The sequence below is a fragment of the Lissotriton vulgaris genome, chromosome 5, assembly GCF_964263255.1.
Source record: "Lissotriton vulgaris chromosome 5, aLisVul1.2, whole genome shotgun sequence".
Classification (NCBI taxonomy): Eukaryota; Metazoa; Chordata; class Amphibia; order Caudata; family Salamandridae; genus Lissotriton; species Lissotriton vulgaris.
Window position 1 is genome coordinate 88,809,353 of NC_141693.1, and position 15,477 is coordinate 88,824,829.

Below are 15,477 nucleotides of genomic sequence, written 5' to 3' on the forward strand. Positions count from 1 at the left end.
CCCCCTCACTCACCCTCAACCCCTCACCCTCAACCCCTCATCCTCACCCTCACTCACACTCACCCTCACCCTCACTCACCCTCACCCTCACTCACCCTCACCCTCACTCACCCTCAACCTCACTCACCCTCACCCACCCTCAACCCCTCATCCTCACTCACCCTCATCCTCACTCACCCTCAACCCCTCACCCTCACTCACCCTCAACCCCTCACCCTCACTCACCCTCACCTCCCACCCTCACCACCCTCAACCCCTCACCCTCACTCACCCTCAACCCTCACCTCACCCTCACCCTCACTCACCTCACTCACTTCACCTCACCCTCACTCACCCTCACCCACCCTCACCCTCACTCACCCTCACCCTCACTCACCCTCACTCACCCTCACTCACCCTCACCCACCCTCAACCCCTCATCCTCACTCACCCTCATCCTCACTCACCCTCATCACTCACTCACCCTCACCCCTCACCCTCACTCACCCTCAACACCTCACCCTCACTCACCCTCACCCTCACTCACCCTCACCCTCAACCCCTCACCCTCAACCCCTCACCCTCAATCCCTCACCCTCACTCACCCTCAACCCCTCACCCTCACTCACCCTCAACCCCTCACCCTCACCATCACTCACCCTCACTCACCCTCACTCACCCTCACTCGCCCTCACTCACCCTCACTCACCCTCACTCACCCTCAACCCCTCACCCTCACTCACCCTCAACCCCTCACCCTCACTCACCCTCAACCCCTCACCCTCAACCCCTCACTCACCCTCACTCTCACTCACCCTCACTCACCCTCAACCCCTCAGCCTCACCCTCACTCACCCTCAACACCTCACCCTCACTCACCCTCACTCACTCTCAACCCCTCACCCTCACTCACCCTCACCCTCACTCACCCTCAACCCCTCATCCTCCCTCACCCTCAACCCCTCACCCTCCCTCACCCTCAACCCCTCACCCTCGACCCCTCCCCCTCAACCCCTCACCCTCACTCAGCCTCACTCAGCCTCACTCACCCTCAACACCTCACCCTCACTCACCCTCAACACCTCACCCTCACTCACCCTCAACACCTCACCCTCAACCCCTCACCCTCACCCTCACTCACCCTCACAACACATATTGTGTTACAATAGGTGTCACATTTGCAAAAGATAAAACTATTGGCATTGTAAATAACAAAGCTATTAATTCGCTAATTTCAAAACAAGCACATAAATAAAAAATGTGTCCTTTACAATACCAATAGCTCAAACTTTCCTAATGCAAGACCTATTGCATTGCTGTGCTTCTCTCCCCTGCTGCACTCTCCTGCTCTCTAGAGATGTGGCCTAACGACAAGAGCTGCCATCTAAGTCACGTAAATACAAAATATGTTGCATTCCAAATGCTATAGGTGTCACATTCGCAAAAGTTATAACTATTGGCATTGTAAATGACAAAGCCATCAATTTAGCAATTTTAAAAAACCAACAAATAAATAACATATGTCATTTACAATACCAATAACTCCAACTTTTCTAATGCGAGACCTATTGCATTTCCAATGCTTGTTAAAACCATGTGTTTGGTTCATAAACATATGTACGGCACAGGACCAAAATACTGGAACCGAAAATTGACATGGTACCAGCCTGGTCGAGAACTGAGATCTAGCTCTAAGTTCCAACTCACGCCATTCAGAGTTCAAACAGCCAGAAGTGGTGGACGTGCTTTCTCCTATATGGCACCACTCCTATGGAACAAACTTCCTTTAAACATCCGTACAACTATCGAACACATGAGTTTCCGAAAGTTGTTGAAAAAGTGGCTTTTTAGTTAGGCCTTCAGTTTTAGGATCATTCACTATCTTTTTCTGGGATTGTCCGCATGCGCCATGAGACTCCCTCTGGGGATGTGATATGTCTGCGCAATACAAATATCCAGACTAGACTAGACTAGACTAAACAGGGCACCGTCCTTTCTTTGTCTACTATTAGTTTATATGAATACTACCTGCCTCTTCTCATTTGAGATATTTTGAGGCTAATTCACAAAGACATGTGTGAGTATGCAAGTGACTCCTACAAGAGTAATACTTTTACGCACTCCAAAATGCCTATGTGAGTAGACCCTGTCATGTTTATATGCGCTTAGATAATGATTGCCCATACATACAGGGTTACTACTGTAAAGCACTGTAAATAATAAGTGCCTCCTTTAACCATTACATTCGAATAAAAGTTAGAAGATGGAGAAGTAACTTTACCTCTACCAGGATTGGTACCTGTGAATTCAGGCTGATGGAAGATCTCCAGAATGGGCACCTATCCTCCTATTTTCAATCTAGTCAGTAACAGGATCACAGAGAGATAACTAGCAGGTCAAACAAGGAAATATTTTGGGATTTATGCCGTTTTCCATTGCATGATTTCCTTTTTGCACATGTTACATGGAACTGTAGCATTATAGACATACCGGCTAACATGGGTTGTTTGTAATGTAACAAAATTAGGACTGCATGTTTCAAAGAATAATCCATTCAATATATTCCAAACCTACTGGCAGTACGATCCGGCGAAGGCCGACGTGCATTTGCACGAGTAGGTGTTCATTCCATCGATGCACGTCCCTCCGTTCAGGCACTGGTGGTGTTGGCAGTCATCGACGTCTACTTCACAGTTCCGACCGGTGTATCCTGGAGAACACACACAACTGTAATCGCCCTCCAGGTCTATACAGCTGCCCTGAGCACAGGGATTAGATTTGCAGTCGTCAACATTGGATTCACACTGGGGCCCTTCCCATGCAGGTGTGCAGACACAGCTGAAAGAGTTAAACAGGTCCTGGCACTTCCCATGATGTGAGCAAGGATTCACCAAACACACGTCCGCCCCCCTACAACCAAGAGGAACAACGCCAGGGCTGCTTTTCACAAACTGATCCAGCTGGGGGAAGCTGTGGTCTTCCACGAATGGAAGATGAATTCCACCGATGCTGACGTGCCCTAGGCAGCCGGTGAAATTGTCCGCCAGGTATATAGAAACTTTATTTTGCAGGAAATTCAGGTTTCCAGCACTCCCCTGAAGAGAGAGGTTCCTAGTGCTGTCCAAGCGTGCGACCCACTCAGAAGAAAAGGCTGCTGTGTCCTCTTCCATGGACAGAACCAAATGGTGCCAAAGGGCGTCAGAGACCGGGGTCTCGCTCTTGAAGCTGATGCCTTCGATACTGTTACCGCTCAAAATGTTCACAAGCAAGAAGTTGTTCTCAATACCGATCCTGAGTGAGTCCACGCCACGTGATGCATGCAACAAAATGGCGTCCTTGTCCCGTGTTCTGAAACGCAGAGCGATGCTTGTGAGATCCTTCCCGATGGAGGTTTTCGTTGTGTACTCAAGCACACTGGATCCTTGGAATGTTGCATTAGCTAGACCTGTGAGCAAAAGAAAGGTTTCTGTTACATAATTCATTTATATTAAAGATTTGGACACAGAGCATGTGGTAGAGCAAGAGTTTCTAATAAGCTGTGTAAATTTCGCCACTGAAATTCACGATGTAAGTTCACCTCAGACATAGGCATTCAAGTTTTTACACAAATCTGCCGAGTAGTACTCACACATGTATCCTCCTGGAACATTCAGGCACTCCGTCGCAGTGGGGCACGGCGTGTTCTCACACCACACCAGCTCTTCGCAGGTTGGGCCAGTGTATTTAGATGTACATCTGCAACTGAAATCATTCCAGGTCACCGTGCATGCTCCGCCATTTTTACAAGGTCCAGACTAAAAATTAAAGAAATATATATATTTCTCAATTATCTGCAAGGATATTGTTTTTCTTTTTTTCCGAAAAGTTAATAGAGCGAAATTCTGCTCTTACCTGGCTGAAGACAATCTTAAAAGTTTTTAAGGATAGAAATTACAGTCTAAAGATGATGTAAACCAGGAAGCACATTTTAAAACTATATAAAGCTAAGATAAAACGCTTTGTAAATGAAGAGACAGGGAACATTTAAGGTAAATAGTTAATTGTTTCCTTAATTATGCGAAGATGCGCTGAAAATGTGACATTAAATTGAACAGAACACTAAAGTTCACTTGCACTTTAAGTTATGAGCAAGCAAGGTTTGCTGAGGCTGTCTACCCACCTATATATTGAGGGACGGGTCTGATCAATACTTCCCTTGTATAGTTCTTCGCATTGCAGACTCAGATGCAGGGCTGTCAAAGGAGGGAATATTGGGTGCATTACGACCCGGGCATCAAGCTCTCCAGGTCTTGGCGGTCCTTCAGTATAATATCATTTTCTCCATAAGTAAGCCTGCCGGTCCTTAATAACGAAGCAGCTTTGGTCATGTCACTAGAGGCCATTTTTTCTCTTTATTAACAGTTAGCAACAGGTGCTAATGTCACCTACCACTTTGATCCAGGCCTTACAATAAGAACTGAAGAGCCTGCCTATTTGAGGTGTAGCACTGTAACCATGAGAGCAGGACCGGCCACGCGGGGGGGTGGTGTGAGGGAGTGCATGTGGAAAACACTTCAGCTGATTTTGTTACAGGGGGCCGATATTGTAAATATGCTACAAAAATAGCCCCCCAGGGGTCCAAATCCGACCCCCACCATGGCGGCCCAACGGGAAACCGCCTGGTGCCTGCTAAGTCCAGTTCAGCCCTACTTGTGAGGAGTTCCCAATGCTTGAGAGAATGCAAAAGGCAGGAGGACAGTTCAACACAAGCCTCTCTTCTGCAAGCAGCACAAGCCAACAGCCATCCAGGAATGATCTAAAGGCACTACAAAGTAAAGGGCTGGGTAACAGCAAAACCGAATTTTGGAAAATCTGATATTCACAAAGTCCAGTATGAGTTGGCGGGCACCATGTGCGCAACGCCCATTGGCCTCAAAGGGCTTCAGCCCCCCGTCTTGTGTGGCAGCCCGGGATGAGACAGCTTCCTGGGCGCACACACAGCCGCACCCGAGTACTTCACAGGTCTTTTAAAGACCATTTGCTTGTTAATGAGGCTTTGATGTCTCCCCCCCTGCTTAGAGCACCTGTAGCTCCACTCTGCCTTTTGCTTGAAGAATCAGCCCCCCCCCCCCGAAATTTTTTCTTAGTCACCCTCCCCCCACCCCCTCCCCGAAATTTGACTCTAGTTGCGACTCTGACGGGCACCTATGGCAAAACCGGAGACTAGGCAAAGCCTTTGGCTTCTACTCCGAATACAGGAACTGGCAGAGGAGGTGGTCTTCCAAGTTTTTATCCCCCCTCACAAAACATAAATATGTTTTTGATTCTTCTTTATTTTACTTATGCTGTCCAGAAAAATCTGGAGGTTTGTTGATATTTCCTGATGGGGCCAAGAATGCACAGTGCTCACTCCTCTGTGCTTGCTCCAGAATGACCGGGAGAGGGAACCCAAAACATCCTAGCGGTCTCCTTTCACGATCCCCCATATATGTGGGGGTGGCATTATTGGGTGAGGGTAGCAGCAGAGGGTGGAGCACTGGTTGTTGGGGCGAAGCTCACCAGTGTCAGGGCAGCCAAGAAGCTTTGAGGCTGGGGGAGAGGCTGAGAGCAGGAGACGAGGGATGGGCGCTGTATGATGAGAGACCACCAGCCGCGGCCCGTGTAAGTAAGAGCGGTGGGCCGGATTGGGGGCAATTCAACAGACGACCATAAGGGAAAATTAAATAAATAATACATTTTTCCTCGTTGCCGTCGTCTGTCTAAAGCCCCCTCCCCCACACTCGGCCCCACCCCTCTTACCTGCACGGGCCAAGGCTGCAGACCACCTCCCACCCATTACCCTTAGCATCCCCCAGCAGCAGCGGGGTCTGTCTCCTGCCTCTGATGAGCACTCATGACCCCACCACAGTTACATTTTCTTTTTTTACACTTCAGGAGGTATGAACAGTGGAAAGCGCCTGGATATAGTAACCAATTCAAGGTTTCTTGAGCTGCCGAACCCAATACTTTGTACTTCTCTAAATATTCCAGTTTGATTTGCTTCCATGTCTTACCCTGTTAAGAAAAACATTCACTGTTAAGTTTGCAATTGATCAAGGACAGATGGGTGCACAAAACCGTACATGCCGCTTACACATCTTACCCAAGACATGGTTTTACGGTGTTTTGAATACCGGCTCATATTTTTCAATAGTTAAATTTACATTTGCTTGTGCTTGTTTTCTAGCTTTTCTACAGCGTCAACCTGTCTGAAAGGAAGAACAACAATTCCTTTCCTTAATGGTCAGTCCCTCCTACATGGGCCTTTAGAAGTTTTCAGACAATCTGACGTTAAGTTCTGCAGCTTATCACGTATGAAGCATATACTGTTTGCTTTGTGTCTCAGAATGTAAAAATGCACACAGTGTAAACTCCATGTCAATAATAAATTGATAAAAACACAAACCCTCTTACAAACCTGATAAGAAGAAAAACACAGCACACACCAGTGGTGTAATGATGTAGAGGGAACATTCATGGGACATACCAGGACAGATATGGAAGCTGATTTACAAGCTCCATTAAAGATATATTAATTAATTATATTTATTGTGTCTAATGGATTTCTTTACAAGTGCCTAATATTACACATGTGTTTTGCTTGTTTCAGGCACTCCCAATGTTCCTTGTACGTATGAATGCATTGATACACATTAAGTGTAATGCCACATAGAACCGAGAGAGTCACCAAATCCTCATGGCCATGACTTACCCATCAGGGATGAAACCTGGATATCCACTGTAATGAGTGTCATCCTTCAAACTCTTGGCTCTAACCTCGCCAACGTGCTTCCTATCCCCGCCTACCCTCCATTGGACCCGCGTAAGTGTTCCTGCCTGTCTCCCCTTAAGTTACCTTACACCACCCAACCTTAATCCACTGTGCAAATGCTGAAGGGTTAATTGCTTGCTTAATCCTCTTAATTCCCCATGGTGCCTCTTGGGTCTAGAATGTCCGCTTATGATACGCTCCCAGCGCTCCTGATACGGGTATCGTCGTACCACGCCTGTTTGTTGTGATGGAGCAGTAGTGCACACCTGGTCAATTTTCTCTTACCTCGGTGGCTAGTGGTCATGACTTTGTACCCCGAAGCCGTCTCTTGACCTTCAAACCCCCCTACCCTCTTTATCCGTATCCCGAGGTCCTCATTCATTCTACATCCCTACATCCTGGGATTTTACCTCCCCTTCCAGCCTTTTGATAAAGCAGCAGATACGGCACTGCTCTGCCAGTGCTCGTAGAGGCGCTCTACTTTACACAAATAGATAACGCGGCGCTACACTGTCACCAATCTGGCCAGAAACACTATCACTTTAAGAATCGACATGCTGATTATTTTCTTTTTTTAAATTTGTACTTTATTACACCTTTAAATCGTGCACACAGCCGTCATCGCCTACAACCCGGAGGCCGGCGGCAGCAATAGGTCACACCCAGATCCCTGAGTAGAGGTAACACACACAGCCACGACACCAACAACCCGGAGGCCTGGCGGCGCAACGGAAGCTGAAAAAGAAATGTGAAATAATATCGAATCATGGAAGCAGGTGACGACTGACCTCAATATGTCAAAGTAAAGTCCAACCGGTGGCGCTGGTGACGTCACTCCAAAGCGCAGTTCGGTGTGTAGAAGTAGTGCGGTCAGTATAAACATATGGAACCAACTACATGTCGACCAAGGGATAAAGTCTCTTGATAGGGAAAAAGGAAAAGGTGTAGAAAACCCCTAAACACCCACTCAAACACAAGCCCCCCACCCCACGAACTAGCCAGACTACCTAAAACCGTGTCCACTCGCCCACTCCCACCAATCACCACGTCCACAGTCAAACTCGAGATCCATAGCTGCTGACTCAAGGGCCCATGAGGGCGGAGCAAATTTCAAGAGGGACTACGCCGACCACTGCCCAGAACAGCCTTCTCAAGCACCCACCCAGGACATAGCACAGTCAGGACTCAGGCGGGATCCCCCACCCACCGACAACACAGGAACACTCAGCCACCATTCTCCTCAGAATCAACCACCGCCACCCCATTCTCCTGCAGCTCATCCAACTCCTCCCCCTCAGGATCCGACTCACTGTCCCCTTGCGCGCACTGAAACGCCTTAAACAACCCCCAGAAGTTCCTGGGACGACTCTTCGGTGGAAGTAGTTCACTGTACACCTCGGATTGCGTGCAACAGTAAAGTAATTCCGCCTCCCAGCGCTTCTTTGTAGGAACCGGCCCCCTCATCCAGCACAATGCAACCAGACGCTTGGCCACCAGCAACGCCATGTCCGCAAGCCGCCTCAATGCCACCGGCAGCGGTTTGGAAAAACCGAGCAACGCCAGCGCCGGGCAGGGCAAAATCTCCTTACCTAATATAGAGCTAAGATCCGCAAAGACCTCTGTCCAATACTTATGGATATTAGGACAAGTCCAGGCCATATGGAGAAAATCAGCCGTGGGAAAGTGGCAGCGCTCACACTCCGCCGACTCCCGCAGCCCATACCTGTGCAGTCTTTCAGGCGTGTAATATACACGCTGTAGATACTTAAAGTGAATCAGGCGGTGCCTACTGTTGAGCGAAATCTTCCTGGTGTTCGCGGAGCAATAACGCCACATCTCGTCCGAGATAGGAGTCTGAAGGTCAGCTTGCCAGGCCAATCGGGCCCTGGAGGAGGGGCACTGCCGATGCCCATCACCCAGTTTCTTAAGAGCCGTGATCAGTTTACGAGAAGAGGGGGTCTTGATTACATACGTGAGCTCAGGCACTTCCTGCGGTTCCGCCAATTCCGGACCCAGTGTGACTAGCGCCGCTCTACGAACCCTATGATACTGGAAGCTATGTAACAGCGTCGCCCCAGGGCAGGACTGGAGGGCCTGCTGCAACGTCTTCATATTGCCATTTAAGAAGAGATCTCCCATCGTGACAATGCCCAACTCTCGCAACGCTTTCAGGACTCCTTTTTCCGTCAGCGGGGCCAACCATACTGCCCACTCCACTCGGAGCAGGGGTGAGTACAGCAGCACGCTCTCTCGGGAGCTTACCAGGGCATGCCAAGCATGGTTCGTGGCAGCGATAGAGTCCAAGTTACCGACCCTACGATCGGCCGGATAGCATATCGTGGCCGGGAGAGGTATAGGGTCCGCAAAGAGGCGTTCCAATTTCACATGAGGGATGCCAGGATCCCCATGAATCCATGTGTGAAGATGTGCCCCCTGTGCGATCCTGTAGTACCGTTCCAGGTCCGGAGCCCCAAGACCCCCTTGCTCATACGGAAGAAGGAGCGTTTGCCATTGCACCCTCGGCTGTTTGCCCCCCCACGCAAGTCGTATAAGTGTCTGGGTAAGTTGCCGGAAAAAAGCTTTGGAGAGGACCACAGGTATGTTCGTGAATAGAAAGAGGAATCTGGGGAGCATCACCATTTTCATGAGCGCTATCCTACCCATAAGAGAAAGCGGGAGCCTACACCACACTTCGACATCATCCACCAGTTTGGAATAGGCAACCCCGTAATTCTCTCGTATCAGGACCTCCGGGTCAGTGTGAATACGAATCCCCAAATAACGTATGGAGTCCGTGGTCCATTGCAATGGGTACTCCGAGTCGAACGGGAGAGTCACCGGAGTCAAGGGCAACGCCACTGATTTATCCCAATTGACCCGAAGGCCCGACAAGGCCCCGAATCTCACCACTTCCCGCAGCACCGCCGAGAGATTAGCTTCCGGATCACGGACATACAGCAGAGTATCGTCCGCGTAAGTCGAGATACCAATCTGGTACGACGGAAAGTTGATCCCCTCGAACCTGTGATATTCTCGTATGGCGCAGGCCAGGGGTTCTGCTACCATGGCGTACAACAGCGGAGAGAGGGGACAGCCCTGATGAGTGCCCCTTCCAATCTCGATCGGGGCAGTGACCAAATTCCCTATTTTTAGTCGCGCAGTGGGTTTGTAGTACAGAGCTCCCAGCATTTGCAGAAATGGTTCTCCGAGCCCATACTTACGGAGGACTCTGAGCATGAACGACCACTCTACGGAGTCAAAGGCCTTTTCCATGTCTAGGAAAATGGCAACAGCCTTATTTTCCTGCCGGACATGCTGAATTGTGCCCAACACCGTGCGGATGTTATAAGTAAGGTTACGCGACGGGACGAACCCGGCCTGCTCCGGGGCAACCAAATCCGGGACCAGAAGAGCCAAATGTGTCGCCAGCACCTTCGCATACAGTTTCGCGTCCACGTTTATCAACGATAGCGGTCGGTAAGAGCCACATTGATTAGGGGGTTTGCCTGGCTTCGGGATGGTAATAAGCAGCGCCTCCCTCATAGATCTCGACATGCTGCCCTGTTGACAGATATCATCAAATAGGAGCATCAGGTACGGGACCAGCTTATCCTGAAAGGCCTTATAAAAGGCCACTGTGAGGCCATCCGCCCCAGGAGCGCTACCAGGCTTCATACCTTCCAGCGCCTTCGTTATTTCCTCTTTCTGGATCGGGGCCATGAGAAACTCTCTTTGCCAGTCGGCCAAGAAGGACATTTGTATGTAACTTAAGTAGTCGTCGATTTCCTCCTCAAGGTGGCTAGACCTCGATGAGTACAGTGCCGTATAATAAGAATGAAATTCCGCCAGGATATCCTGCTCCTCCGTCACCACGTCCCCAGTAGCCGTCACCAACTCCTCTATTACTAATAGGGGCCTGCTGTTACGCATCAGTTTGGCAAGAAGAGAACCGGGACGCTCCCGTTCTCCATACGCGCGCGCTGTGGCATATTTACCCATATGTTTAATTTCCCTGTCCGCCTCATCCTGAAATTCCTCTAGCAGGGGCTTAAGTTTGTCCGTGACTGCAGCAGCACCCGAGTCCCCCGCCTGCCGTTCCAGATCAGTTAGTTGTGTTTCAAGCAGTTGCAGCCGGCGCCTGATAGCCTTGAGTACCCCTGAGTGTTTGGCCATCGTCATCCCTCTGATATATACCTTAAACGCATCCCAGAGCACCTGAACGCTATCCACCGACCCCACATTAGTCGAGAAATAGACCTCTATGTCCTCAGCCAGTTCCCCTCTGAAGGCTTCATCTAGGAGGGAATATGGGGGGAACCTCCAGGTAAACGGGGGAATCCTCCTAGCTGGGGCAGCCAGAAGCAAGAGTAGAGGCGAGTGATCAGACAGTGTGCGAGGCAACACCGTGCACCCTTTCACCGAATCAAGTAGGGACCGGGAAATAAACCAGTAATCAATCCGCGTATGGAGGTTATAGTAGGCTGAGTAATGGGTGAACCCACCCCGCCCCGAGTGCCTATGGCGCCACACATCCAGCAGGTCAAGCTTCACGCATTCCGTTAACAGGAGCAGTGCCGATGCAGCCGGGGACCGGGGGGGCCCCGCCGACCTGTCTAATTCTGGGTTCAACACTAAATTGAAATCCCCCCCCCCACAGCATCCTAGAGCCCACATACTGCCTACAGCTGTCCGCTAGCGAGGCATAGAAAACAGGGGAGTCGTAGTTGGGGCCATACACATTCACCAGCAACAAATCATGACCTTTCCCAACACAACGAGCAATCGCATACCGACCCTCCGGGTCCACAGCCACCTGCCTTAGCGACAACTGAGATTTAGGGTTAGCCCAGGTGATCACCCCTCTAGCATGCGTGGTGAACCCCGCAGCGACACAAGCGGTCCCAAGACCCCTCGTCTGCAACATAGGACTGGACAGAGGCAGATGGGTTTCCTGCAGCAAAGCAAGATCAATCTGGTGGCGCTGCAAGTACGCCAGGACCTTCCGAAGTTTACGAAAGTCGTTAAGCCCTCTCACATTCCATGATAGCAATCGTAGAGAGCCTGGACCGCTCTCCGGCCCTAGAGTCTCAACATTCGACATAGCAAGGTAGATAGCTTATCAGAGTAGAGCAGACGGTACATCGGACACATTTCAGTAGTTGGCTCAAACAGACCCCCATCCCAACAGTCCCCAAACCCCCCACAATGCATGAGCAACAGTAGAAAAATAGGACAAACGTCCACCCACCCACAGCCGACCAACCCCAACCCGGTCAGACAGAGCACGTCACTACCCGCCCCGAACCCACCCCAACACAACACACTACAAACCCAAAGACCCTCTAGAGAGTCAAGAGCCGAAAGCACAGGGGCAGAGGTTCCCAGCCAGACAGCAGTACGATCAAGCAAGAACCAAATACCACAGTAGCTCCCCTACCCTACCCCCCAGTATCTTTCGGCACCCCACCCCAGCCCAAGCAAAAAAGCAGAATGACGGATAACAAGTCCCACTGTCTTAGAGCTGCACCCCCCCCCAATACGAAAATCAAGCAGTAAACCTCAGTAAGAACATTTACCAGCAGCATGTCCCAAGCATCAAGGACCATATTCCGTATAGCAAATAAGAAGTTCATCGGACCTTAAATTGCAACACAACCAGCACTGAAGACTTAGCTAAGCCGGGTACAGGGTCGTAGGGCGGTTCACCCCTGGCCGTCAAAAGAGGCGGCCTCCTCCTCGCCTGCACGTTGACCCCTCGGGCTGTTACGTTGGTCCTTGGCCCATTCCTTAAGAGATTTTTTCAGGTCCGCTGGGTCCGTGAAAAAATGCGAGTGCCCCTGTTTGTTGATCCTGAGTCTCGCCGGGTACAACATGGCGTAGTCTAGCCCCATGTCTCTCATCTGCTTCTTATACGGGGCAAAGCGCTTCCGTTCCTCCTGCACTCTCGCCGTGAAGTCAGGGTAGAGGGAGATGTTCATGCCCTCAAACTGTAGATCCCCTTTCTCCCTCGCCAGCCGCAGTGCCAAGTCGCGGTCCCTGTAGTTCTAAAGCTTCGCAATGATCGGCCGCGGTGGAAGGCCAGGTTGCGGCTTCGGTCCCAGAGTACGATGGGCCCTCTCAACGATGAACATGGGGGAGAAGACGTCCTCCCCCAGCAGCGTGCGGAGTAACTTCTCCACAAACAGCTCCATCTTGCCAGTATTGGTAGATTCCGCCACACCCGTGATGCGGACGTTGGAACGCCGTGAGCGAGCTTCCAGGTCCTCCGTCTTGTCCTGTATGACCTGGAGCAGGCGGCTGAACTGCTTACGATCCTTATCCCACTCCGTCTGGGCCTCCTCCGCCTCCGTCAGCCTCCGCTCCGCCATATCCAGCCGCTCAGCATGTTTGTCCACCCTCTCAGACATCCGGTCCATCCTGAAGGACAGAGCGTCAATTTTCGTGCCAATCGCTGACATACTATCCTGCAAGCCCTTTTCCATAGTGCAGAGCATTTCGCGAATGTCCGCGCACAGCGAGCTATCAGCAGCCTGCGTCGAGGTCTCCGGAGGTGCCCCTTCAGAACCCCTCGGTTTCCGCTGTTCGAACGAAAGTTTTGGTTGGTTTCTATCGCCCTTCCCCATAGCGTCGCTCACAGGACGTTGACGAGGCACCCCGGTCGGTGCCGGCGCGGTGAAATGGGGGCGCCGGGGGAGCGAACTCCGTCGAGCAGTATGTTGCGTAGCAAAGAATTGAAGCCAAAATGGCGGCCGCAGTCAGCTAGGTACGGGTGGGTCCAGGGGGATGACGACCCCAGCCGCCAGGCACACACCACTGCGTAACTCTCACCACTGACCGAGGAAAAGTACCAGCACACTCCAGCACACCTCCCGGCCACTGTGCCACGCCAGTCCCCAAGAAGTCCGAGGTGGAAATGTCCTCCGCCCACCGGTTTCTGTAGGATATAGTTTCCCGCCGCAGGGCTCTCGGGCCTCTCCGGAGCACCCCGAGGCCACCGCAACTAGTTCACAGTTCACACACCACCAGGAGCCGTGCAAGGGCGTCCACTGTCCAAAGCGCCGGTTCAAGCCACTCAGGAGGAACCACAGGATAGGCAGCAATCTGGCAGACCGGGTCCTCACAGGCACCCCATGCCGCACGCCGCGTGACGTAGGGCGGGCAGCCCCTAGGATAGTCCGTGGATTGCGGCCTGGTCCGCCACACCAATTTTCGCCGGCCAGCAGAGCGAAACCACAACCGATTTCGACCAGGGAAGGTGCCCCCGCCAGCTCTGGGGATCGTTGAAGCGATATCTGCAATTTCTAGGGCCAGCAAGGTGCCAAAAGGATATCTTTGTCGAATATTAAAGGGGCTCAGGCGAGGAGCTCAGCGCTCACACGTCTTTCATGGACGCCAGCAAGCTCCGACCCCCACATGCTGATTATTTTCACACTGGTTTACAATACCCCTAGACCCTCGCGAGGATGGCCGACTGTATGTTAAGTTAATATTTATCAGATGCCTATGAGCAGTGCTGTGGCATCCAGGGGGTCCAGCTTCGCAGGACGAAAAACTGCCCATAAGACGAAATAAAGGCACTTGGCAAGTTTTGGACCATGTGGCCAAGTTCAAGCGCCAAACATGAGAAGGATTCAAGACAACTGGTTTGGTAGTAGACGAGCGAGTAGCCATAGTAACCAGCCATCCTTCTAAACTGAATACTAGTTTAGAATAATCCTCTACTGTTCAATATGGTGGAGATGGATTCGCCATGGGTAAATAGAAAATAGAATTGTGCCCACTTTGACCCCCTGCACCACCCTTACCAGCTCCTATTTGTTGCTGAAGGGTTAAGGAAAGATGGCAGGGCATACCGTAGAAAGTATGGAAAGTAAAGAAAGCTGTTACAGGCCTCTCTACTTTCCCTTCTTGATGCTGCCTTCATGGCTCGCGTTGCCAGGGACCACAAGAGCAGTGCCAGAGGTGCCAGCTGATGCCGCTCATTGGCATCCATGTACCTACCCTACCAACCAGTATCATATGCTTTCAACAGCCCATGGGCACAGTGTTCTGCATAAACCATGAGGAGACATGCACCACTATATCAATTTCTTAAATGAATAAATATAATGGTCATTTCTGGAATTTTTCTCTAGTAAAAAGCAGAAGGAAGGCTGATGCAAGGCTTGCATTGAAAAACGCCCAGACAGAACCTGTCTTGGAAAGGCCTGTGAGCCATATGTCAAGAAGGTGGATGCTTGCCAAGCAAGACCTCTCAAGTGACCTATTGCTCTAAAGTGTTCTCCATGATCTGAGGGTCAGCTCACAGTGTGCCCGCTTGAGCCCCTGCTGCCAGTGCATGCAGGTCTGATTGCACATTCATTAATTACAGAGAGTTGCCATGCAGCGCCAGCTCAGTGAGAGAAAACATGTAAATGTGGTTCTCACAGGTGTAGGTGAATCAAAAGCTGTGATTCACAATGAGGTGATAAAAAAGAGTTCCAGAGCCCGCCGCGGGTCCGCTCAATAGAAGTACGGTTCCTCATGAAATCGGTGGCTTCATAAGAGGCAGGGCAGGACTTCTTGGTGGAAGCAAAAATGCCCAGTGTTGGAGAAGTGGTGTTACGTGCCACGCGTATGCACGTATACCTTCAGTGGGGAGCGCACCCAGGCTATTGCGCGAGAAATATCTATAGGAATCGGCCACTATATTCCTCAGAACGTAGATA

The 15,477-nt window shown here is 50.8% G+C and overlaps 1 protein-coding gene across 1 annotated transcript in view; it reads right to left on the reverse strand.

Moving 5' to 3' along the window:
• Window positions 1-2,549: 2,549 nt before the first annotated feature.
• Window positions 2,550-15,477, reverse strand: part of LOC147710270 (protein crumbs homolog 2-like) — a 356,125-nt gene continuing 343,197 nt past the window's right edge. The window contains exons 9-10 of the mRNA XM_086920950.1: window positions 3,608-3,773; window positions 2,550-3,424 (exon numbers count right to left, since the gene is read on the reverse strand). Of these exons, the coding sequence (XP_086777076.1) occupies window positions 2,550-3,424; window positions 3,608-3,773 (1,041 nt within the window). The remainder of the gene's footprint in view (window positions 3,425-3,607; window positions 3,774-15,477) is intronic.